The following is a 24,856-nucleotide window of genomic DNA, read 5'->3' on the forward strand; positions in this document are numbered from 1 at the left end:
AATTTCACATCTTGACTGATCAAACAGTCAATATTCAGGTGAAGTTGGATTTGTTTGTTTGGGCGCCTTTTTTTCAGTTCGTTTTGAAGTTGTTTTTAGATGCAGCTTTTCGTTCAATCTGTGACTACACTCGACTTGACCAGAAGTGCTTTTAAATTTTTGAGCATGTACTTCGTCAAAGCGATCCTGTTCTTCTCTTGACAGACTCTTTTGTTTACCTTTGACTGCTGTGTTCATCAGAAAATATGAAACAGAACACACCATGCAGACTACCTGGTCTTTGCACGAGAGAAATCTCGAACTAGGTATAATTCTTCAAAGAAACCAAGTTCCAACGGCTAAATGGAAAAGTATTCACTATTTGGTTCACTGATTTACTTTTTGATAACTGTGGCCAGAAGGCGTGAAAACATAGAGTTTTCTTGGCTAAAATATGTTTATGTTGTGTGCAAAATTTTTTTTTAACTGGAAATCTACTGACCAAAAAATGAAATAGAAGAATAAAAATTATAAGTCAGCTCACCAGCAAACAACATTGAAATTGCCTGGTTCTGTTGCTGAAGGATTTGAGAAACTTGGTGCAGAAATTGCAGTCAAAGCCGGGCCGCTGTCCATGGTCTCGTGTTTACTTGCACATATCCATGCGAGGACCCACACAGGCTGGTCACCTCAACTGTAGTCAAACACTCCACGAAGTTTCACCCCTTGTCTCTTTTCTCTTCTAGTGTGTGGCTATTATGAAACCTGAGAATCTCTCCCCCGGTGAGAGTTAATAGTTAATGACGATGATGAAAACTTGAGACATAATTGGAGCGTCATAATTTATTTGCAATAATTGTGGTTGATTTACTAGTGAGCTAAAACTTGTCTTTATCTTTAAGGATCAGTATGCCTGCAAGATGGTGTCATGAACATCCACACCAAAATGAGAAATGAACCAATATTATTAAGGCAGAATGAACTAAATGAAGGATTATGTTCACACTCTAGATGCACATGGAAATTTTCCTTTCCATTAATAAAAAGAACAAGCAAATCCTAATTCAAGTTCTAGCTTCATCATGCATGTGATGGTTTTGTCCAAGATCTAAGAAGAAAGTATGAACTTTATACTGTACCGTCAGTATTTTGGATGCTTATTTTGGACGGTTTTAATTTTGGGCACTTTTTCGTCTGAAATTAAAGTCTTCAGAAATTTTTGGCAAGCAATGTATATGCAAACTATCTATTTTTATATTGCCATAATAAGGAGACTAATGAGCAGAGTGGAGTCTTAATTTCATTGATATGCCCCCCCCCCCCTCCCTCCCCCAGTTCAGAGCATTTTAAGTTTCTCATTTCACGCTTATTTATTCCTGGGTCAATATTATTTCTTGGAATGATTCAGAATTTGTTACATCTGGCTTCAGAGTTAATGTCTGCTTCAGAATCATTTATCCCATCAAGGAACATCATTGTTGCAGTCTCAAGGCTAAAATTCTGCTGCAAAAACATTGATTGATTGCTGAAGGAATTATTTTTCCTTGGGGTAGAAATGTCTGGGTGATCCTTTAGGTGGCTGTGAAATTCTAAAGCAAAATTTTAAGAGAAAATATTTGCACTTTGTTTTTATGCAAGTTTAGCAAAAGTCATGTACAAAATACTTACTAGTTACATATTGGATTAGCAGGCAAGTTGCTTGAGACATAGATGTAGAGCACAGGATGAAGGACTGTGGACCCAGGACAGAGGGCCCAGGACTCAGGACAGTCAGGATCATTATGAGCAAGGAGAGGACTGAGGAATGACGACTGGCAGCTGGGAATCAAGGACAGTGGATGAAAGCAAGCCTTGGATGACCAAGAACTTGCATAAGTTGAATTATACATAATTATATTAAGGTATATGAGATATTATCAGTAGCAGAGATGGCACAATGCACGTTGTCCAGAGGGTTTTTCTCCGGGTACTCGGGTTTCCCTCACTCCTCACTTTAACAAAATTGGCAACACATTGCTGTGAGTTGATTGAGGTGAAAAATTCTTTGATTACCCGAGGTAAACATTTTTTTTGCAATGGAATACCAATTTGTTGCTCTCTGCTTATTTCCTAGTTACATGTGCACACTTCGTTTTGAAGTCTCCTTTAAAGCCATTATTCTAGTCAATGAGTAAATTGGGAACAAGCTTTATTCACTTTCTGTCTTTTTCAAAGGTCTCATTTTCAATCATAGGTAAAGGGAACTTTTCAAGTCCAATCAATCAATCAATCAATCAATCAATCAATCAATCAAGCAAGCAATCAATCAATCAATCAAGCAATCACTCACTCAATCAATCAATCAAATGATCAATCAGTCAATCAATCAATCAATCAATCAATCAATCAATCGATCAATCAATCAATCAAACAATCACTCAGTTACTCAATTAATAAGTAAAAAGCCCAGGATATGCAGCTAATTAAAATAGCAATTACCGACCTTTAAATTTATGTAGTTGCTATTTGAAGACCTTTAACAGACATGAATTCCCATAGCACTTTGATGCACATGTAACTAGTATCTATATAAACAGAGTATTGAACTGATCAATGTGTTGTGTGGGTGTCATTCATTTGCAAATAAGTGGTTTGATTGCAAATTCTGTCTATGGGTATTCTAAGACTTTATTGTCACATTTTCCATGAATTATACATTTTGAAACCAAATTATATTGTCTCTTTCATTATACTAGAGTAGGGAAACTTTGCCAATTACAAATTAATTAACTACCGGAAAATCTGTTTCTCGTGGATTAAAAATATTACGTTTGATAGGTTATATTTTGTTTTCATGCATACAGACAAAACAAAAATGAACCGACATTTTGTTCAAAATTACCTTTAGTTAAAAAATTTCAGTTTCTAAAAGAAATTGATGTTATACTTTTTTGGCATAAGTACAGGCATTTTGGTGTACCACTAAGGCAGTCAGAAACAGGATATAATCATTACAGTGAATTTGATTTTGCGGAAGCCACTCATTTGCTCATGAAAACCTCGTTCCTTCTCCTCACAAGATTCCTATTGAGCAGCTTTATGGTGAAATCTGTATTTTTTTCATTGTTCACTTCCATTGGTTTGCCTCGGAAATCTTAAATTGAGTTTGGACTTGAAAAACAATTATATCTTTTGGCAACATTGACATAAGTAACCTTTTAAGGGGAGAGGGTAGAGTGCACTGTTCTCTTCATTTTAATGTCTGATTTTGAAAAAAATATATATACAGTCATGTACGTTGCACTTAAAATACCACTGCCAGAATGCCAAGCTAATTGCTTTTCTTGACTAGAATTTGTCCTGTTTTTTCTGTAAGAAAAAAATTATTGTGATCAATTTAACTTGTTTTGGGAAAGTAGCTGCTCAATAGGAAACTTGCATTCAAGAAAATATTTTACTTGTTTTATTTTGTAGTTTCAATGCAAATCATTGGCCAATTTAGTTCTCACTGATCACCATTATTTTCTTCGGGTGGGCAACATTTTCATTTTTTTATCGTGTTGTTTTTTTCTTGTTTAGATCAATAGCAGGATGATGCTTGAAACTATAGTATTGCTTTTATTATCACCTTTGAACAAAGGAAGCATCCTAAAACTACCCTTTTGTGGTAATTCAAGTAAATTCAATTGGCTGATCAAGAAATAACTAAAATTGAATGCAATACCGATCTGCAACTTTTCACAAATTTATTCAATTTATTTAGTGTTGTACAAAATTGTTATTTCTTACCATAGTTAGTGGAGGGGACTCCACTAACTATGTTCGTACTCAATTAGTTTCAGAAAACAAATTCTGAGCTACGTTTTTGCAAAATAATGTATTTAAAGTACATTCAATCGTTGGATTAAGAAATTACGAAATCAATGCACCACCGATCTGTAGGATTTCACAAATTTATATAACTTACATGTATTTATTGTCATACAAAATTATTATATGATCAGTTTTAAACGACAAATTCTGACTTACGTTTTTCTAAAATGATTTATTCAAGCTCATTAGCACAGAAGCAAACAATTTCTAATTAATTAAGCTAAGAAAACACTACAATTTGTGGTCTAGTAAGGTCTTCACATTAGCATTGACACTAACGCGTTAAAAACAGGCCAAACGTGGGGTAGTCAGAAGAACAGGGGTGTGGAACAGACCCTTCAGATCTAGTGGGTGTTCCTTGCCAGCTATGATATTGGCATCATAGTACATGTATCTTAAGACGAAAATTAACCCTTATGGTTATTTTCGTTTTAAATGCAGTAAATTTCAGCAGCTCAAAACCACTTAGGGAATGGGGCTTTTTAATCTTATTTTTCTCCAAAAAAGGTATGTCTAAGTATTATTACTGCTTAAGTATCAATTCAATTGCAGAACTAGTCGGGGTATAATTTTTTAACTTAAGTGAATAGGATTTTTACTGTGCTAATGAGCTTCTTAGATTTTTCTCTTGGTGGATTTGATATTTTCCACTGAACTTAGTATTTTAAGGTTTTTTGCAGGAACTGAGATGGCCCATACACCCGCACACAACACAAATGGTCAGATTTAAATCTAGCCGATCGATGTCCCTGCAGGGTTGTAGAAGCTCTTATTCTGAGGGCGGTGTTTCTGACGTTCCTCTGCAATATTCCAACTGACAAATCCTGGTGAGTTTATCTGATCCGCTCATTTTTGATGGAGGCACTTGGACACTTTGTGATGTGGCCGTTTGCTCTCAAGTAGAGAAGGCATCATGAGGGAAGGTGAGAGTTTGCTTTTCATGTCTTTTCGGCTTTACTTGACTACGTCAGAATACCACACCTTTATTCCAATTGGCTTCAAAGATGTTTGTTTTCAATCATTGTGTCTGGAAATTTTCTATTGTTGAGGACGTAAAACAGTAGTGCTTGTGTGCAGGTCATGGGTAGTACATTTCCAAGATGTTGGAGTGAGCTTAGAACAATGAATGTCTCTGATCTGGCTTGACTGGAATTTCACAAGCGACACCAGATTGAGCGAAAGTCATCTGGGATTCTTCCGAAAGAGCTGATTCTTTTTTAGGGCTTTTCTTAATTAAAAATAATAATTTTCCTTTCGTTTAAATTCTACAAATAAAAACAAATTAGGTATCGAATAAAAATAAATTAGTCACAATAATCTTTAGAGGAGAATTTGTTAACACAGTTCAAAGAAAAATTAAGAGCATGAACAGCTTAAAATATAAATTACAATTATTTGGAATAGCAACTTTGGCTTTTTTCTGATTAACTACAGAAATTAATTAACCTAAAATAATTCAAAAGCAGGCTTCTCCGCTGAGTTACTTTAGTTGTCACGCAACACTTCTTCCCGGGGTGTTGCGTGATGATACAAATAACGCCTTTGAAGGAGGCTTCGTTTTGGGAAATTTTAATCTTAGAAACTCAACATATATGTAGGTTTTCCGTAACCAGAGTTCAAAACTTAGGCCGACTGTTCATTTTTACTTCCAAAACGTTCAACTAATCTCGTAAACTTTTTTTTTAACCAAACATATCAATAGTTTGATATATATCCTGTAATCGTATTGTTTATCTTGTCTTCTTTAACTTGCTTAATCTTGGAGTTGTTATTTTATTTTATTTTTTTTTCACTTAACGTGGGTTAATTGTTCATTTTGATTTCCAAAACCTGAGACTTACCGCGAAAACTTTATTTTTTGACTAAGTAAATAACTGTAAGCTAATTATAAATTTTGCATTCCAAAACTGTAAGTTCAACTTCTAAAACCAAGCATATATTTCGTTGTTTTTTTTTTAATTTCATCTTGACTTCCTAAACAAACTAAACCTAGGAAACGTTTCTCATCGTTTTTTTTCTAATACTTGCTCAGCTTCGTTGTTATCCTCGGGAATGCAGCGGCAGTTAATCAAGACGAGACGAAGTAAACGGAGCGGTAAAACCTTTCGTCGGGTCGATTTTGCCGCTCGGTTTACGTCGACTCTTCCGACTAACCGCCCTAAGTTTCCGAGGATCCTTCGTTGTTTAATGTTATTCAAAGCCAACATAAACAATAACGGAAGCACTGACTACTTAATAGCGTTTACTATGAAGGTTGCGCGCAAGACATTTAAACTACGATTCTTTCGAAAAATATTTGGATTTTTGGGTACAAATTAGACTCCATCGATTCTAAATAACTGAAATTAAATATCGAAACAAACTTAACGCAGTTCTAGGTGATGTGAACGGACGAAAATCGCCCGTTTGCTTTCGCTTTAGCGCATTAGTGTTTATTTACTTTAGCAAAATATGCTTAAACCTGAAAAGAAATTACTTATCCTGAATCGCTTTAACTTTGACCCTATTTAAACACAAGCGAAAATTCCTAAACTTGTATCAGTTTGGACGGTAGAGTTTCAAGTGACTTGTCTTCTTTTGGTGAAGTTTGTGGGCGGACAGTCGGCAAGTCAGATCAATGATTTTTTGCGTTCGATTCTTTTCTTGCCATCCTTGGAAATTACTAAACATGACTTGTACTTTAGCGCTTCCGTTTTTGTTGTCCTTCCAGAGGAAATGTCTAGATACAGTGCTTGGAACACGCATCTTAAATTTTATTATTTTGGCATTAATCTTTTCGCGCAGTACTTACGGCCCTCAAAGCTAATAGAAATTCCAATTCAAATGTGTTGTCTTATGACGTAGTTGAGTGAAAGCGAGGAGGCATGGGGAGCAAACTCTCACTTCCCTCATTATGCCATCTCCACTTGAGAGCAAACGGCCATATCATTAAAGTGGTCACGTGTCGTCATGAAAGATGGCGGAGCAGATAAATAAACCGGGATTTGAAAGTTGGAATTTTAGTGAGGAAAAGAAGAAACACTTCCACTCAGAGCAGAGTGGAAACAACCCAACAAGCAGGGAAAAGATCGGCCAGATTTTCTGATTTTATTTTTTTTAACACAATAAAAACGCAAATAAAGAGAGAAAGAGACATTTTTTTGTGTTGTAGTTTGTACAAGCAATCCACCACACAGGCGGCCCAAGCTCACAATGCGAGGAGTTTTTTTTTTTTTTAATCTTTATGCGAACGTTCAGCGCGCGAAACGTGACACGGTTACCGCCGACATCTACTATTACATAACGACCGAGTTTGGTTACGCGAAACGTGACCTTCGCCTTGCAGTATGTGGTGGTGTTGTGTTACAACGGTTTGAATTTATAAAGGTTTGTATGGGGAAAAACGGTAATCGACATTATAGCTGAAATTTCGGTATTTTTGCAATAAAAATGACTCACCTCAATGCCTTGTTGTCTTTTCTATTGTCATCTCGCTTCTCAGCTCGATCCGAAGCTATTTAAGCAAGTTGTCCCTTTTTGGTTTTCCTCTACTAAGAAAGAGTAAAGGCTACACACTCGATTCTGGACTGACCCCCGCAAGAAGCGAAAAAAAAAACACTGAAATCCCGCCAGCCGCCCCAATTCCTCCGCAGAATCATAGTACAGGTTTAAGCGCTCCCTTGCAGTTAAATTCCAAGCCAAATTCATCTCCACAGCGCACGATACAAAGCTCTGAAGCTCTGCCGGCACCATTTGTGGACACATTCGAAACCCGAGCGGAATGCCGGGCTAACAAATTGACCCTGACCAGGGGAAGGGAGCGCACAGTTCTCGACAAGCCAGGTACTTTGAAACGCCTTGTACGCGAATTACAAAATGCGATTTAAAAATTTACACAGCGAATATTACTTACCACGTTTTCCATTGAAAATTCGAAGACATCCTTCAAAGCAAAGCTAGTTAAAACTTTCACGGACAATCCAACGATTAGATTGAGATTGCCGGTGCGAACGAAGCACTTTTTTTCAAAATTTGTAAACACGTCTAGTCGTTGCTTTGATTGGCTGTCACAACAATGCTCCGTCGGCGGCCTGGACAAAAATCTTCCCAGAGGACCGTGGAGCAGAGTACCTGGCTTGTCGAGAACTGTGCGCTCCCTTCCCCTGGTCAGGGTCAATTTGTTAGCCCGGCATTCCGCTCGGGTTTCGAATGTGTCCACAAATGGTGCCGGCAGCATGATCACTGATTCCGGATGGTCAGCTTTCTTCGATTCAGAGCTTTGTATCGTGCGCTGTGGAGATGAATTTGGCTTGGAATTTAACTGCAAGGGAGCGCTTAAACCTGTACTATGATTCTGCGGAGGAATTGGGGCGGCTGGCGGGATTTCAGTGTTTTTTTTTCGCTTCTTGCGGGGGTCAGTCCAGAATCGAGTGTGTAGCCTTTACTCTTTCTTAGTAGAGGAAAACCAAAAAGGGACAACTTGCTTAAATAGCTTCGGATCGAGCTGAGAAGCGAGATGACAATAGAAAAGACAACAAGGCATTGAGGTGAGTCATTTTTATTGCAAAAATACCGAAATTTCAGCTATAATGTCGATTACCGTTTTTCCCCATACAAACCTTTATAAATTCAAACCGTTGTAACACAACACCACCACATACTGCAAGGCGAAGGTCACGTTTCGCGTAACCAAACTCGGTCGTTATGTAATAGTAGATGTCGACGGTAACCGTGTCACGTTTCGCGCGCTGAACGTTCGCATAAAGATTAAAAAAAAAAAAACTCCTCGCATTGTGAGCTTGGGCCGCCTGTGTCCACCATAACTAACCAGGTAAATACTCGTGTCCATGACTAAGTGTAATCTTTCACGCTGCCGCAGGGGCCCGAACACTATATCGGCAGTAAAAATAAATGTGCTGTTATTTACCTGTTTTCTTGTGTCTTTTTGAATCTTAAGAAGGGATTTGAATGAAGCGAAGGCGGTTTACATTTCCGAATATTATCTGTACTTATGACGCTCCGACTACGTCTCAAGTTTCGATTAACGTCGTTAACTATGAAACCTGAGAATCTCTCCCCTCGATGAGAGTTATTAGTTAACGACGATAAGAGAAACTTGAGACGTTATCGGAGCGTCATAATTACAAAGAATATTCGAAAATATAAACCGCCTTCGCTTCAAACAAATCCCTTCTAAAGACTCAAAAAGACACAGAAAAACAGCTAAGTAACAACACATTTATTTGTACTGCTGATATAGTATTCGGGTCCCCTGTGGCGCTGCAAGTTGTCCCACAATCTTCTCGAAAACGGCGTGACAAGTTATTGAAAACATTAAGTCGTGTAACACAACGCGCAACGGGCGAAACGTTTGCAAAACAAGTCGCTTCAACGGCTAAAGAAAGTAGAACTAAGTTCCAACTTTCCCTAACCGCTGTAGGAACTGTTTCGTATGAATTCTGTCCGTTACACGGTATGCTAAACGACGCAATGTTCCATACAACGCACTTGTCACGCCGCCATCGAAAACATCAAGAGACTAGTTGCGTGAAAGATTACACTGAATAAGAGGACAACAAAACAAGTTCTGCTTTTAAGAAAACCACCACTGAAAATAATGTCTGCTATAAAACTCTCATCGTACCACTAGTATTTGCGAGTTGCAAACTGTCCTTGGTTGCTCAAGGAGTCGACTTAAAAACAAAGTTGCCCTTCCCTAGATTCAGACTTTGCGTGACTGTCAGAGAACGTCTTTACGTAAGCGTGACGCAAGTCTTTGTACGTCACGCTATAATTTGGTTGCAGAAATCTAGACAATTCACAGGCCTAAAAATGCGTAAAATGGTAAAATCCAATTGGGTTTCCTTAAATAAAAGCACGGGCGATTGAAAATTCCCTATTTGCGAGATATGAACCTGTAACTCCTTGAAAATAAACAATAAACCCTGCGATAAAATGTCAGCGTGCAAAAAAAGCTAATTCTTTAAAAACGCGCGCTACCCGACAATGACTTTTTTGTTGGATGTTGACATCAAAAACGTTTGCCCCGAAAAAAAAATTCCGAAAAAGCCATTTTCCAAACTGAGCAACTAAGAACATTTTGTGTCTTACAAATACAGCAATGAAATGAGACATTAAACACAAAGACGCACTACAAACGGGATAACAAAAACAACACTAGATATTTAAAAAAATGCAACTTTAAATTGTGACAGTAAATTTCCAAATAATTTTAAGAATTTTGCAATATTTCAAGAATTAAATAGTATCCAACTTTGGAGACGGCTTTGTCCTCAAGGAAATTAGCTGTCTTTAAAATTTTTTCTCTTTAAGTGTAAATATTTCATAATAAAGAATTTTGCAATATTTCAAGGAATCTGTAAATATGACTTCAAGACCACATTGTATCGAAGTGTAGAGACAGCTATCTCAAGTAGTGCGTCTTTGTGGATCTGAGAGCTTTACAAAATACATTGCATTTCAGCAGTGATTTCCTTCTACCCTCATATCACTAACTTTACAGCGGCCCATGTTTGTCAAGGGACTTCACTTAAACACAACTGAAATGGGGTGTAATTATTTTCATGGATTTTTCGCGAGTTCTGGACCATAAAACAAAAAAGACTTCATAGCCTAATTTAAAAGAGATAAAAAAAATAGAACTGATAATTGACATTCATTTTGTAGTTATCCCTTCAGTAAAATTTCAACAAAGTAATGAGAATTTAGTTTTAACAAGAAAATATGAAATTTCTTTGATGTAGCTATTTTACACATTTGAGATTTTGTTCCTAAACTGAGCTGCACAAATTAAAATGTCCCTTATGGTACTAGACGTATTGAACAGTGGAATCAACAACTTAGTTCATTTCTGCATTCAAAGCATTACTTATATCTAATAATTTCCGATTTTCAAAGTAATAAGAATTTAGACAAAGGGTAAACTCTTTTATAAATGGAGCTCTTGGACACTTGACTTTTTCATACATGATGTGATGTACATACAGCTTTAAAAGCTGGGAAAAAATCCCTAATTAACCACTGAATCACAAAGTGGAATCCCAATTTTGATTTCTAAATTAATCAATAATTCATTGTAATAATTCTGCATAGTCAAAGTAGTGAGAGTTTGGCAGAAATGAAAATTAAATCTTTTTGAAAATTCATAGCTTTTTAGAACTCCATGAAAAAGCAACGATAAAACCATTGAACAGCCAAGTGGAATCACCATTTTCATTTTCGATTGATCAATAATTCATTTTCATAATCCCTTATTGTCAAAGTAATGGGAATTCAGTAAAAACCGAAACTAAATCCCTTTTATGAAGGGGATAGACAATTGACATTGACAGACTTGAAAACACCCCTCCCCCTTGACAACTAGATCTATTAATTTTTTTTTCATTCACCAACAATTCACTTTAACACTTGCACGTTGAACTTAAACTGGTGATTAACAGATTGATCAAAACAAAATGTTTCACACTTTTTCAATGCCAGTCGTCATATTTTCCAAGTATTTTGCCGATTTGGGTTACATGAACTTGCAAAATGTATTGTTTTCAAATTCAAGCTGAAGGGATAGGTATTAAGAAATAAAATTGAATGGCAAAGTCACATTTGTACCAATGGGCCACTGTACAGTAACTACAAATACCACAGACATGCATAGCCAAACAGAAGTCAAATTTCAACTACCAGACATCACAAACCATGTCATGCATTTTAAATAAATCTGTTGAAAGTAGATAACACCTCAGAGAAGAATGTGAATAATAACGTGAATAAACATAAACACAGAATTCTTCAAAAAAATCACAGGCAAGCCATAGAATTTGTAAAACAGCTTTTCAGAGAGTAATAATATTTTGTACTCAATAAGTTTATTCTAGTTGACAACTGTAACAGCCACTAGTAAAATCAGTCAGTCCTTAAAATGTTTTAATACGGAGTCTTCAATTTGACAGTTACTCAATTATCAATTTGCCAAATTCTAATCACTTTCTTTAAGCAGTGAAATGTATCAAGACACTGTGGCAGCAGAGTTTTTCTTCAACATGTCAATAAAAATTCATTTGACCACAAAATGAAGTCTCTTGTCATTTGTTGTTTTGAAATGGTTAATCAACAGAGAGGAAAGTTTTTGGGAAAAAATTGTCTTTATAATTGGACTGCAGAAATATCTTCAAATATACATGCACATGTATGCAGAACAAGAATAAATGAAATGATAGGTCGTCTTCTTTCAGAAGTGTTCTCACACTTGAACTGGAAGCATTGGTTGTAATGAGTCTCCATTCCCATAAGGTACATGTTGTCTTTCCAAATCTGCTTTCTAACCAAGATGCAGACATTATGAGTCTGAGGTGATATTAAAATAATTGAAGCCCTTCTTCCAAAAAGCTTCTCAAACTCATTAATAATTCATCAAGTTTAAACAATGGAAATCATGACCATGACAATGTTTGGATATCTGATCTCAATTAGCACAGATTTTTTACGATCTTATTTCTCCATTTTCTCCTTAGTTTTGGTTTCGATTGAGAAGATATATCAAACACTCAAGACAGTGTTTGACCACATTTCCAAACACCTTGAAGTTCGTCAAAAATACTCCGCTACGCATCGTATTTTCAACTCTCTTCTCGGTGTTTGGAAAGGTGGTCAAACATGGTCTTTTGTGTTTGATATATCACTTCAATTTACTAAAATGTATGGACACAAAATAATCAAGAAGTCCTGCATGGGTTTCAAGGAGGAAATACAGTTATGTGATAACACAGAATAAAACCAAAAGAAATGCTATCCACTGTAAAAGCTAATTTTACCTACTGAGCCAGTGCATTTTAAATTGAAGGGGTGAGTGTAAAACTGTGCTAAGTGACAATTTGGGTGAAAAAAAAATTTTGCGAAAGGGCTTGAATTTTTGCATGTGGTCTTCAATGTAATAGAAAAACATGGTCCTGTATTTTCCCCACTGGTTTTTGCTCTGTTTATACAGACGCCGCTAGGAAAACCGAGTGGTTTTTTTTGCATGCGCAATATCTCGAAAACGAAGCAAAGCTTAGCGGAAAAACTATGGGACATTGCTAAACATACCTAAACAAAACTGCATGCAAAATTTGGAGCATTTTCGACAAAGTTCACTTTTGATTAAAATACCTAACACCCTTTTCCCGCCAAGGCCTTCAAATAAACGGAGCCGGGCCTTTGTTATGATAAACAGAGCCAATCCTTTGTTATAATAACCTAGCCAAGCCTTTGTTATAAGTTGAAGTCTTGCCTCAGTGTATCATAACAAAGGATCGGCCCGCCGCAACCACAACGACTTTGATTTCACTTAGAAAGCAGCAAAATGTCAATTTCATGCGACATATAAGCTCAAAAATGTTGATTTTAGGTCAAAAAAAGGTGAAATGTTGATTTCATGTTAACGCGTGACGGCAAGGAGGTTGATTTCTCTTAGAAACCAGCAAAATGTCAATTTCACGCAACGCATAAGCTCAATGATGTTGATTTCAGGTCTAAATAGGTTTATATGTTGCTTTCACGTAAACGCCTGACGGCAAGGATGTTGATTTCACTTAGAAACCAGCAAAATGTCAACTTCACGCAGCACATAAGCTCAATGATGTTGATTTCAGGTCTAAATAGGTTAAATGTTGATTTCACATTAACGCGTGACTGCAAGGATGTTGGTTTCACTTAGAAACCAGCAAAATGTCAATTGCACGCAGCACATAAGCTCAATGATGTTAATTTCAGGTCTAAATAGGTTAAAATGTTGATTTCACGTTAACGCTTGACGGCAAGTATGTTAATTTCACCTAGAAAACAGCAAAATGGTAATTTCACGCAACCTATAAGCTCAATGATGTTGATTTCAAGTCTAAGGTTAAAATGTTGATTTGATGTTAATGCATGATGGCAAGGATGTTGGTTTCACTTGGAAAACAGCAAACTGGCAGGAGCCCATGATGGGCTCCTGAAAATGGTAATTTCACGCAACGTATAAGCTGAAAAATGTTGATTTCAGGTCAAAAAAGGTGTAAATTAAAATAAAATAAAACAAAAAAACATTTCAATAAGCACTTGTCCAAATACGGCAACGTCTTAAATGGCTAAAAATCATGAGATAAATACATAGTTTTCGACAAACGCGATCGTAGCTTTACGTCACGCACCGCCATAACTTCAAAGTTCAAAATGTGCTGGTACCTCTTATGCCTGATGAGGGTAACAACTTTGGTGGCTGTTTCGTTTTGGATTTAAGAATCTGATGACTTCAAGTGAAAACGCTCTATAAATAGGGCTGACAGATTAACAGATTAACCCTTCTGCGCAACGTATGGGTCTCCATACATCTGCATTTCCGCTGATCCCAGAAGCTCAAAACACTACAAATCATGCCGATTTGAAATAAAATCAACATAACCTGGATCACAGATCTATGTTACAATCGATCGTTACTTGTTGACCATTATTACGTTTAAACAATCTAGTTACCAGTTCGAGAAACGTCTGCAGAATGTGATCGCAATGCATGCCGGGAAGGGTCTTTACACCTCGTGCGGGGGAAACATGGCAGTCGATACAAGACAAATTTTATACACTGTGGCTACATGTCCGGCAGCCGGACAGGTTTTTTAGAATACTCTGTGTCCGGCAGTTAGACTTAGAAATTTTTTTATAAAGTAAAACACCATAAAAAGAACTTAAAGACAGGCGACCCCAAGAGGAATCGAACCCCGGTCATCGGCATGGCAAGCGATACTCATGACCACTGCGCCACGGCAACCAGACGGCAGAAAAACCGGAATTTCTTAATTATTTATAGTTACCCTTAGCATTATTGAAAGCTAACCATAAACAGGCTAACCGGAGAGCTATTTAGGCTAACCGGAGTGCTATTCAGGCTAACCGGAGTGCATTTCAGGCTAACCAGAGTGCTTTTCAGGCTAACCGCAGTGCTTTTTAGGCTAACCGCAGTGCTTTTTAGGCTAACCGGATTACTATTCAAACGTTTTGACTGCCGGTCACTTTCTAATAGTCTACGTTATAAATCCCGATATATAAACAAGGATTTGACATTGTTAACTGAAATTTTTGAAAAATAATTTTGACTACCGGACACGGAGTATTTTGAAAAACCTGTCCGGCTGCCAGTCATAGAGACACAGCGAATTTTGTAAGTCTAAAACCAGTTCTCGCTTTCCAAACTTTGACGATAGCAACACTTGGCAATTGGGCCATGACTCACCAGAGGGTATTTCTCTTGGGCAAGAACTGCTCTTGGACTTTGCTGCCTGGCTCGATCTGACTTTGAACGCAGATGACACGATTACGGTATATCAGCTGCCTTCGAAGTTTCAGAACACATTTTGATTCTTTAAAATGTGCTGATGACTTATGGGTTTACCGAGACTTTATGATGCCTCTCAACCACCAGGCAGGCATACAAGGTATTTTAAAACGATGCTTAAGATATTAGTTGACAGAGGTCTAATGCAGCACATCTCTTTTTTGTTCGTTTGACGCTTGATCGATTCACGTGTTGTGTTCACGTCACAATAACCGATGTAAACAATCTGTTCCCAGATTTCCGCTCTATATATGCTGTGAGATTTGATTTTGACTTCATACACTATAAATGCCTGTTTGCTGTTCAACAAATAAACTCCTAAAGACATGGCTAGGAAAAGCCAAGTATTTTTGCATACATTATAACTCGAAAACAAAGCAAAAACCAGCGACAAAAATACAGGGCCATGTTTTTATATTACATTGAAGACCACATGCAAAAATTCAAGCCCTTTTGTGAAATTTTTTTTTTCACCCAAATCATCATCACTTAGCATGGTTTTGCACTCACCCCTTCAATGCTCCCTCATCATAGGCCTGCAATGCCTGCAGAGAGCTAGATAATAAAACTCTCTGCATGCATTGCAGGCCTATGATGAGGGAGCATATTATTATGACCAAGCAAGCATGTCTGTGGTATTTCAAAATTAAAAGCAGAACTTGGTTTACATCACAGAATGCAATGATCAACTCAAAACTAAACCTTAACATATTTAAACTTGGAAAATAATAGTGAATCACGACAAGGTTGGAGAATGGTGGATGAGTGTGTGGGAGGGAGATTGAGGAAGTGACTGTCCCATTCTCCGAGGTGACAAAGGAACAACAGTGGTCCAGTGGCCAAGCACAAGGAAAAAACTTGAAGTGGCATTCAGTAGTTTGCCTAGTGTGAAAGGACTGATGCTTTGAAAACCTGAGTAGAATTTGTCTTGGCCAAGTGACACATTGTCAGTCAGTTGATAAGGAAATTTCATTAAGGTGGCTCAAAACAGTTTCCAGCAGTCAGATTTTGATGGGTCGTTATAAATTTTTGAAAATTTAAGGTAGTTCTGAACCCTATGTACATACAGAATTGTTTTAAACTGTGCCAAAAGTTGTGTCTCATCATGCTTATCAAAATTTGCAAAAAAAAAAAAGAAACATTTCACCTTGCCATTTTTGAATTGTAATCCCCTAAAACTGAAAGTTGAGGTATAAGTTGAGCAGTGCCTGTTTTTAGTTAGTTTGGTGATCAGTTGTTGAAAGTGTGTTGTACTATGGATTTTTGTTCGATTGGAGTTAGTTAGTAGTTTGGTCTATTTTTTTTCTCCAAGGTATACAAAAGGGAACCTTCCCATTTTCTCCATTTATTCCCTGAATTTTCCCTGATTTTGAAAAATTAAAATTTCCCTGACCATTTTGGATCCTGACCTGTGGCAACCTATAGCAATAGTGCATCATTTAAAAAAAGGAAAAAAAAAGTGGTACCATTCAATTTTTTCTGACCCTAGAATTTGATGATCCTATTTTTGGTGATTTGGGGTACCCTGTAAGGATGCCCTTTGGGGGATTCCCCTGAAGGAACCAGGTTAAGTTTTGATTTGATCACTGCATAAGAACACAAGTGTTTACCTGGTCCTGGATTGCAATAAAATCATCAATTATCTACAATAAGCTTATGGATAATATCCTCCTCTTGTCTCGTCCTGACGTATTTTGACCTCAGCTGTTCAAAAGAAGAAATACAACAATTTAGATATTGTATAATTATTTATGGTGCAGTGGCATAACTTACACTAAGTGAAATGGTTCTCAGATTAAGACACCTTCCCAATGTCCTTGAGTTTAATGTTCTTGAACACAGCACTTCACTCAAACAGTAACTTACTTCCCCCAGGGTTATAAATGGATACCAGAAACCTGATAGACTAGCATGACAAAATGGCAATAACCAAGGGATTAAGAATAACTTGGGTTACGTGCTAGATCTACTAAACATGTACATAATACATGTGGTCACTAACCTATAAAAATGAATTTGCATGTATTAACTTAAGGTAATATCCCCGTATGAAAGAAGCGATTAAATGTCATGGTTATTTACAAAATGCTGAAAGTAGCGACACTTCAAAAGTAATAACCATTCAAAAAGTACATGTAGTGACCTCACAATTTAATGTAATTTGACTTGTTATGAGAAACAATGAAAACAATAGATACAACAAGCTGAACCAAAATAACTGCATATTATTACATGTATTTGCTTTAGATGACTGTTATTACACAGGCAATATCTTTCTGTTTGGTTTAACAAGCTGCATGCACTATTTAGTGTCAAGGCTATAGATGTTGAAAACAAGCTGTGCACTATTCAGTGTCTGAAAAGACTATAGATGTTGAAAACAAGTTGTGTACTATTCAGTGTCAAGACTACAAATGTCAAAAACAAGCTTTGCGCTAATTAGTGTCAAGTCTATAGATGTTGAAAACAAGCTGTGTACTATCCAGTGTCAAACCTACAGATGTCAAAAACAAGCTGTGCGCTAATTAGCGTCAAGACTATAGATGTTGAAAATAAGCTCTGTGCTATTCAGTGTCAAGCCTATAGATGTTGACAAAAAGCTGTCAAGTTTGAAAGAGAAACTTGCCAGGTAGCTGGCCATTATGCGTAGCAAGTGTTCCTGTACAAAGCGCTTTTCCACGTTCTTGCCGCGCATAAATTGGAGCAAGAGCAAAAACTCGATGAAGCAAGGGGTGGTGGGGTGAGAGAGGAGATGCTTCAGAACAGATGTTCAACAGTCGTACTTTACAAGAATATAATTATGTAATAAAGAAACTGAAAGATTTTCACACCTGAGTAACTGATATCATTGAGCTTTTTTGGTCAGGCTTCACAGCAGCCATTCTCACTGGTATTTTCCATGATGGAATCTGAAATGAAATAAGTATATAGAATATCAAAATTCATTCAGATTATGTGAAAGAAATGTGTTTACAAGGCAACCATTCTACAGGAAGAGGAATTACAATGTAGCTTGTAAACACCAAAATAACTCAATGTCATTCCAGTGCAGGTACATGTATCACATGTGATCACGGATGGAAAATACAATGTAAATGTACAATACTGTGTTCCATCCAATAGCAGTATACATGTAATACTAAGTTACTCTTGAATCAATATCCTGACTACGTGTTTGCATGAGGTCGCTGGCTTTGTATTAAATCAATACAAATTCCTAGCTTGGCAGCATCCATTTTCAATACCCTTCCCCTGACCCATGAGCTGCATCAAGGGGGATGCCTTATGGTGGTTCCTTTGCCCCCTACCCCTACCACAGCTTTGCAATATCCAACAAACAAATAAAGTCAGGGTATTACAGTGTAGGTCCTAGCTATTTAACTTCCATTGATTTTCAACGAATATTTAGTTTTTGTTTGCACTGATTACCTAGTGGGAATTTTTTCATCATTTTACAGTTGTACATCTATATACTTATTCATTAGTATTATGAAAATTCCAAATTTCCACCTCCGTAGCCCTTGTGATCCTGCAGCTGGTGTGTAATCATTAAAAAGGATCTGCTGCTTAGTCATTTTAATTTTAGTTCATTGTCGAACCACATCATCATTAATTGATGGTTAAAGTCCCTGGCAACAGAACAGCGAGGAATGTGTGTTAAAGAAAATCTAAGCATTTACAAAAAAAACATTCATCATCAGGTTTAATGTAAGTTCCTTTTTGGTTACTACATAATTTATAGTATCCTATGAAGTAGTTTAAAAGAGAATTGTGTTAATTTATTGTCTGCCAACATCTTTGAGATGTTCTCAAATAAGTTATTCTGTTTGTTGGCAAGGGGGTGGGGGGGGGGGGGTATGTTTGGACCATGATTGAACTGATAAATTGGTTCTGCTTCCCATTTTGCTTGGAAGAGTGAGTAACAATCATTATACTGCATCTTGGACAAAATGCCGGAAAATTTTCCCCTTACAAGATTTTCCTTCGATAGTGATACCTTTGTTGTTCCATATGGTCAAGTCACCTTTGAAGCAGTCACCCTTACATTGGTCTCGTAATTCACTAAGTTATTAAATAAATCTAGAAGTTCTACATGTAAGTAAAAGAGGGAAACATTAAATAAATGTCTATGTTTTTTCTGCAACAGTTGCATTTCAAGAGAAACGGTGATCTTCCATATTTATTGAAGTAAGCATTGGGAATTGCTTTTGAAGCATCACTGGGTTCACTTAGTAACCTACAGTACCTATCCAGCTTAATCGAAGTATTTGTAGTTAAAAGTTGTTCAAACATTTGGAAAGTTTAGAACCGCTCCACATGGTTTTTGATACAATGCAGTTCTTTTTTGTCCATTTTGCTTCCCCAAAGAACGCCCAAGAGCTTTTGTGGGATACGGTGTACTACAGTACTGTGCAAAACCAATGCAAGTGATTTTTGACAAAATTCCTGACTTTTAGTGGCTTTTCAAGGAAAATTCGTTTGAAATGATATTTCGTTGATTTTTGCCACAAATTTGTGACACCTATTGTTTCAATCCACAGGATTTTTTGAACAATAATACACTCTTCCCAAAAATTTCTTGTAAATGTGCGAACCATAATTCGTTCTTCCCGAAAATGTGCTGCGAATTTTTGAGCAATAACTCGCTCTTCCCAGAAATTCGTTTAGAAATTTTAAATAAACATTCGCTCTATTTATCACTTGTGACTTCACTACAAATGTTTGAGTGACTACATGAATATTCTCTCTGTAAAGTCAGCATTACAACTGCCAAGTTTTGCTTAATATACTGGATCAACTGTTCTACCTACCTACCCCAGTTACCTGCTTATTGTCAAATTAATGCTTAACTGTTATTATAATTCCAAAACCCAAAAGCATGAAAGCTGCAACAAACTTGTTGTGGTAGTTCCTTGCTGTTATTCACTCTACACGTGTTGAAACCCCCTCTTTCCTTTGGTATAAAACACACAAAGTTTCCTGCCTGAAACCCACTCTTTACGCGAAGGTTTATCCTAGTGTTACTCGCATTATCAAAAAGCTGCGCATTACCGCTTCCGTTACAAACCTACCACGCTCTGGGAGATCACAAAAGCTGTCTGTAGAAGCGAAAGCCTTTATAGATCAGCAAATGCAAAATAACAATGAGATGACAAGTGCCCAGATCAAGAAGAAGCTGGTAAAACAGGGAGTGGCTGTTAGTTCATCAACTGTGCGAAGATAATGCAAGCAGCAAGACCTGCCTCTACAGTGGACTAGATACTGCCAGCTTATATGAGATGTCAACAAAATCAAGCGGTTGGAGTACACACAATGAGTCCAGGAGAGAGGCAACACTTTCCACAACGTGATTTTAAGTGACAAGTGCTCCATTTCCCTTGCATATTACCAGCACACACCTTACTGGAAGTTCAATGAGCCGACCAAGCGAAAGCCCAAGGCAAAGCACTCACTAAAGGTTCACGTCTAGGGAGGAATTAGCAGACATGGCGCCACAGAGATTTGCATCTTTGATGGTATCACGGATGCTGATCTATTAATTTTGTAACATCCTAGAGACCACGCTTGTTCCATTCATCAGAGAAAGACTTCCTGATCACCGTTCTATCCAAGATAACAACCCGACGCACACATCCAGACAAGCCTAGACCTTCTTCAAGGAACACAACATTAACTGGTGGTGTACTCTCCCTGGAGAGTCCTGACTTTAACCCAATCGAGGACATGTGACATGAGCTTAAGTTCTTCTTGGAATCGAAGGTGAAACCACTCAACAAGCAAGAACTGGTGGATGGGATCAAGAAGTTCTGGGAAAGGAGAATCACACGGGAGAAAAGTGCAAAATATATAAATCCCGTTCTGCACAAGGTGATTCCAGCTGTGGTGGAGGCTGAAGGTGCTGCAACCAAATATTAAACAACGGCTCTTTTAGCAGCCACCAACCCCTGCTTCGTCGAATGCAGATTCGTTATTGCACTGTAGGTTGCTAAAATTGGCTTTGTTAGGAGCCACAACATCTCATAAGAGTCAATAACCAACGCGAATCCTTGATTTACTACAAATGTTCTAAATAGACACAAGATTCCATTACGCTAGTTATATTTTTGAATTAAATTGAGTAACCCACATAGCTACATATTTCTGAATGCCTCCCTTAAAACTTTTCCACTTTTTATGGCTGCACATGAAACACTTTAACAAGAAATCAATCCTGTAAACTTGAAGTTATTTTTTACCAAAAGGCTGTTACTTCCATTGAAACGTTATAAAGAGAAATTGAATGTTTTTTGTCCGAGTGGAAGAGAGGGGGGTTTAACAATTTTGGAATTCAGAGGGCATTGGGGGCAGAGCATTTTGGAATTTTCAAAGGCAAGGGGAGGTTAAAATGATCATGCTGCCTGCAGTAGGGTATGAACATTTTCTGGAATCACCCAATGTTTTATGTCTAATGGTGGTTGCCACAGGGGAGGGGGGTGTGGTGGTTTTAAATTGACTCACACAATGTACATTACAAATAGAAGAATTTCAATAACATTGCCTTCCAAAACATATAGCAGTTAACACAAAGGGCTGCACTATAACCCCAAATACATGTAACTAAGACATCTTTTGTTATGAAAATTTAAACAAAGACAAATAATTCATCTGAGATAAAACTACTCACCTACCAAGATGGATATCAGTAGCGTTTCTTTTTATTTGATCTTCCCTACTACCCATATTCGTGGCAATACTGAAGATAAGGCCGGGGGAAACAACACTCGCTGAAATACTGAAGATATGGTGGGGAGAGACGGGGGGGGGGGGGGGCGCAGCCACATGATGTTTCATACAGAACAAAGCAAAGGAACTAGCTGGGACACATTCAAAATGGAATTCACTGCACATTGCCAGAACCAACTCTTTCTAAATAAATCAAATATATTTTTTATTCTCTAAAAGCTTACCTGCAGTCAAATCGCACGCCATCAAAGCTTTCCAGCTCTTTGTGATAAAACAGCAACATTCTTCTGATAAATATATATAAAAAAAAAAAGGTGCACTAAGATAGGAGAAATCCTCCCTACAAAAAAAATATGAAAACAGCGCAAAGAAAGGCACTAAATAAACGGTAAATAAGAAAAAAATCAACCTTTTCTCCAGTCACGTTCAACTTTCGCGGTTCCACAACATGGACGAACTGTCCTTGCAAAGAGTGCTGGGAGAGTTCACACATCTCGCGCGTTAGCCTCGCGAGTTCGTGTCGTGAAATATTCTCCATACTTTGATCTCTGTTCATTAAACCCTTCACGGATTATATATTAGTGGTAGACTGTTGTGAGTGGATCCTGCCTCCGTCCTCGTTCCTTCTGGAAAGAAATTCATTGGTGTTTGGGTAGCCCGTAATAACGCATTTCAGTGCGTTCGAAAATAACTTGACTTAGCGAGCTTGTCGGATGCAGGTCGGATGGCAAAACACTCCCCGATTTTTATTAGGGGATGGGGCGGATCCCTAGTTGTTAGGTTTCATTTAGTGTTTTCGCACTCCAGTCAGCAACTACATATGAATAATTCGTAGAAGAACCTAGTTTTAACTTGTTATTATTTCAATTCATCTCTTGGGAAGTGTATTTTGTCTGAACCTCTGGTCTGAACCGAGCGGGAACCGAGGCACTCCTGGGTAGTACTGGGTAGAGCTTTGTCTCGATTGTATCGGGATGAGGTTCGTGTCACTTGTTTAGTACGAAGAAATCCACCGCCAAACCAAAAAAATGTTATGTACGCGTAACGCTAGATCAAGTAAACAGGATACATTTTCACTTACGGTAATTTTACGACTAAAATTCTATCTGCTTGGTCTCCGTCGCAGCCGTTATTAGGGTCGTCACGCAACGCTTCTCTCCACTAACTATTAGTGGGAAGAAGAGTTGCGTGACGACCCCAATAACGACTGCGAAGGAGACTACGATCTACCTCGATCTGGCCCGATTTGATCCTTATAATTATTGACAATTATTTTTGTGCTTTATACCTGTTTGCTTATTCCCGAATAGTACGCATTATATGATAGTTTTTAATCGGATCATTGTGTAGGCTATGTACATCTCCTCAAAAATATCGGGGAGAAGGAAACTGCCCTAGGAGAGGTTTTAGGTCTTCAGTTAATTAGTAACAGCCACTTTAGTGACAACTGACAAATAGACAATCAAAATTTTAGTTGATAACTAACATTTGCGCCCCTCCTACCCCCCCCCCCCCCCGCCTTCCCCATTCAGACCCTCTTATTTTGCCAAGACGAGGGCTTTTCACTCCTGCCAGAAATTCAAGTTGCGCTAATGCTTCCAGTCTGGCCAAACCCCGGAGAGATATAGTGTGGCCATTTTTTTTCAATGATAGTTCTCGTTTTATCTACATACGTAGATTCCCGGCGCCTTCAGTCATGCCTACTCTGGTCCATTAACTGTGTGTCGAACATTGTGCACATCACCCTTGTTTTTCTTTTTATCTTTCCCGCGTCCTTTCTCATGTCTACCCCCTGTTTGTTAACTGCCCCCTGTGAGTTCACTGCTGTTCATCCCAGTTGCACTGCACTGTTTATAATAGCGTTCTTCATCAAAATTATACAAATTACTGCAATGGTCGTCGGTTGTTCCAGTTCTCGTATCTGATTGGTTCCAGACCTCACACCAGTCCACGCATATTCAATGGCGACCACAACCACAAACAAATAAAGTCAGATTCAACACAGATAACATTAACTTATATTTTAATATTTAAGCTTAAATTAGTATATTGGCAGACAATTAGCTACAACAGGAAATGTAACAGTCTCAAATTCAGCTTTTTATCTTTGCTAATGTCAATAGCCAACTGGTTAGGCAACCTGCAGCTAGCAATGTTAACATGATTAATGCGCCTCCGTTTTCAATACTGCTTCCGAGTTCAGTTTCTAGCATCGTACACAACTAGCACATCGAGGCATGGGTACATGTTTCAAATTATTTCATAACTTTACTTCTTTATGTTAAATAACCGTCCTTGATAGAACTGCTGAGACAAGAAAAATCTATTAAGGGCTAGCTACCTTTCTATCTTTCCCGCCTCCTCCTCCTTAACGATGTTTTTTTCCTTTCTTTTCATCTAAAAAATTACTTCTCATATATTAGCAACATTTTAAAACAACATTGAACGAATATGGGTTAAGAAATGGATAAGCACAAGGTTTATAATTTTTTTGGTTGTAGTATTTGACGAAAGATGGTTATCTGCGCAATTCTTGAGTTTGTCTCAACTAGGTCTGTCTAGGATTGAAGTCTGGATTACATGCATATATAGTCATTTTTTTTTTTCTTTTTCAAGTTAAATATGGCGTTTTAAAATTCAAAGTTCTCGTCCATAGTGCATTATCCTGTAGACCTTTCTGTCACTTTCTTATCCGCTGTGTTCATCAGCGATAACGGGCACGTTGTAGTAAGAGCGTGTCTCATCATGCTTGTCCAAGTCACAATATGGTACATTCCTCGTCATGAACACCTCCAGTCGGTCAATCAACTCCGAGAAACTGGGACGAGAGGATGGATCTTCATTCCAGCACTCAGACATCAGTTCATATCTATCATGGATAAGAAGATGACAAAAAGTTAAATAACTGCATTGCGGAACAAACTCGATCAATGTGCTATATTTGTCAAAGCAACTTGAAAT

General features: G+C 37.6%; 1 protein-coding gene and 2 long non-coding RNA genes across 6 annotated transcripts in view; 1 reads left to right on the forward strand and 2 right to left on the reverse strand.

Annotated features, from left to right (window-relative positions):
* LOC110064411 (uncharacterized) overlaps positions 1-24,856 on the forward strand; it is a 237,601-nt gene that overhangs the window by 10,790 nt on the left and 201,955 nt on the right. The window contains exon 4 of one of the 4 annotated variants that reach the window (XR_016209239.1): positions 882-6,966. The exons of 1 other annotated variant lie outside the window; for it this stretch is intronic. This is a non-coding gene — a long non-coding RNA (uncharacterized LOC110064411). Of the gene's footprint in view, positions 1-881; positions 6,967-24,856 lie in introns of those variants that run through there. 2 more of the 4 variants (XR_016209238.1, XR_016209240.1) reach the window with 2 other exon arrangements.
* LOC110064409 (uncharacterized) lies at positions 8,353-22,399 on the reverse strand. The gene is made up of 4 exons (XR_016209236.1): positions 22,305-22,399; positions 22,120-22,182; positions 18,004-18,081; positions 8,353-16,876 (listed from the first exon to the last, which is right to left on the reverse strand). It is a non-coding gene; the product is annotated as an uncharacterized LOC110064409 (long non-coding RNA).
* The window catches only part of LOC110064397 (uncharacterized), a 38,266-nt gene continuing 37,311 nt past the window's right edge, over positions 23,902-24,856 (reverse strand). The window contains exon 20 of the mRNA XM_089296222.1: positions 23,902-24,764. Within this exon, the coding sequence (XP_089152348.1) occupies positions 24,584-24,764 (181 nt within the window). The 3' untranslated portion in view covers positions 23,902-24,583. The remainder of the gene's footprint in view (positions 24,765-24,856) is intronic.

This window comes from Orbicella faveolata, unplaced genomic scaffold, assembly GCF_042242905.1.
Source record: "Orbicella faveolata isolate gen_17 unplaced genomic scaffold, um_ofav_v1 contig_26, whole genome shotgun sequence".
Lineage (NCBI taxonomy): Eukaryota > Metazoa > Cnidaria > Anthozoa > Scleractinia > Merulinidae > Orbicella > Orbicella faveolata.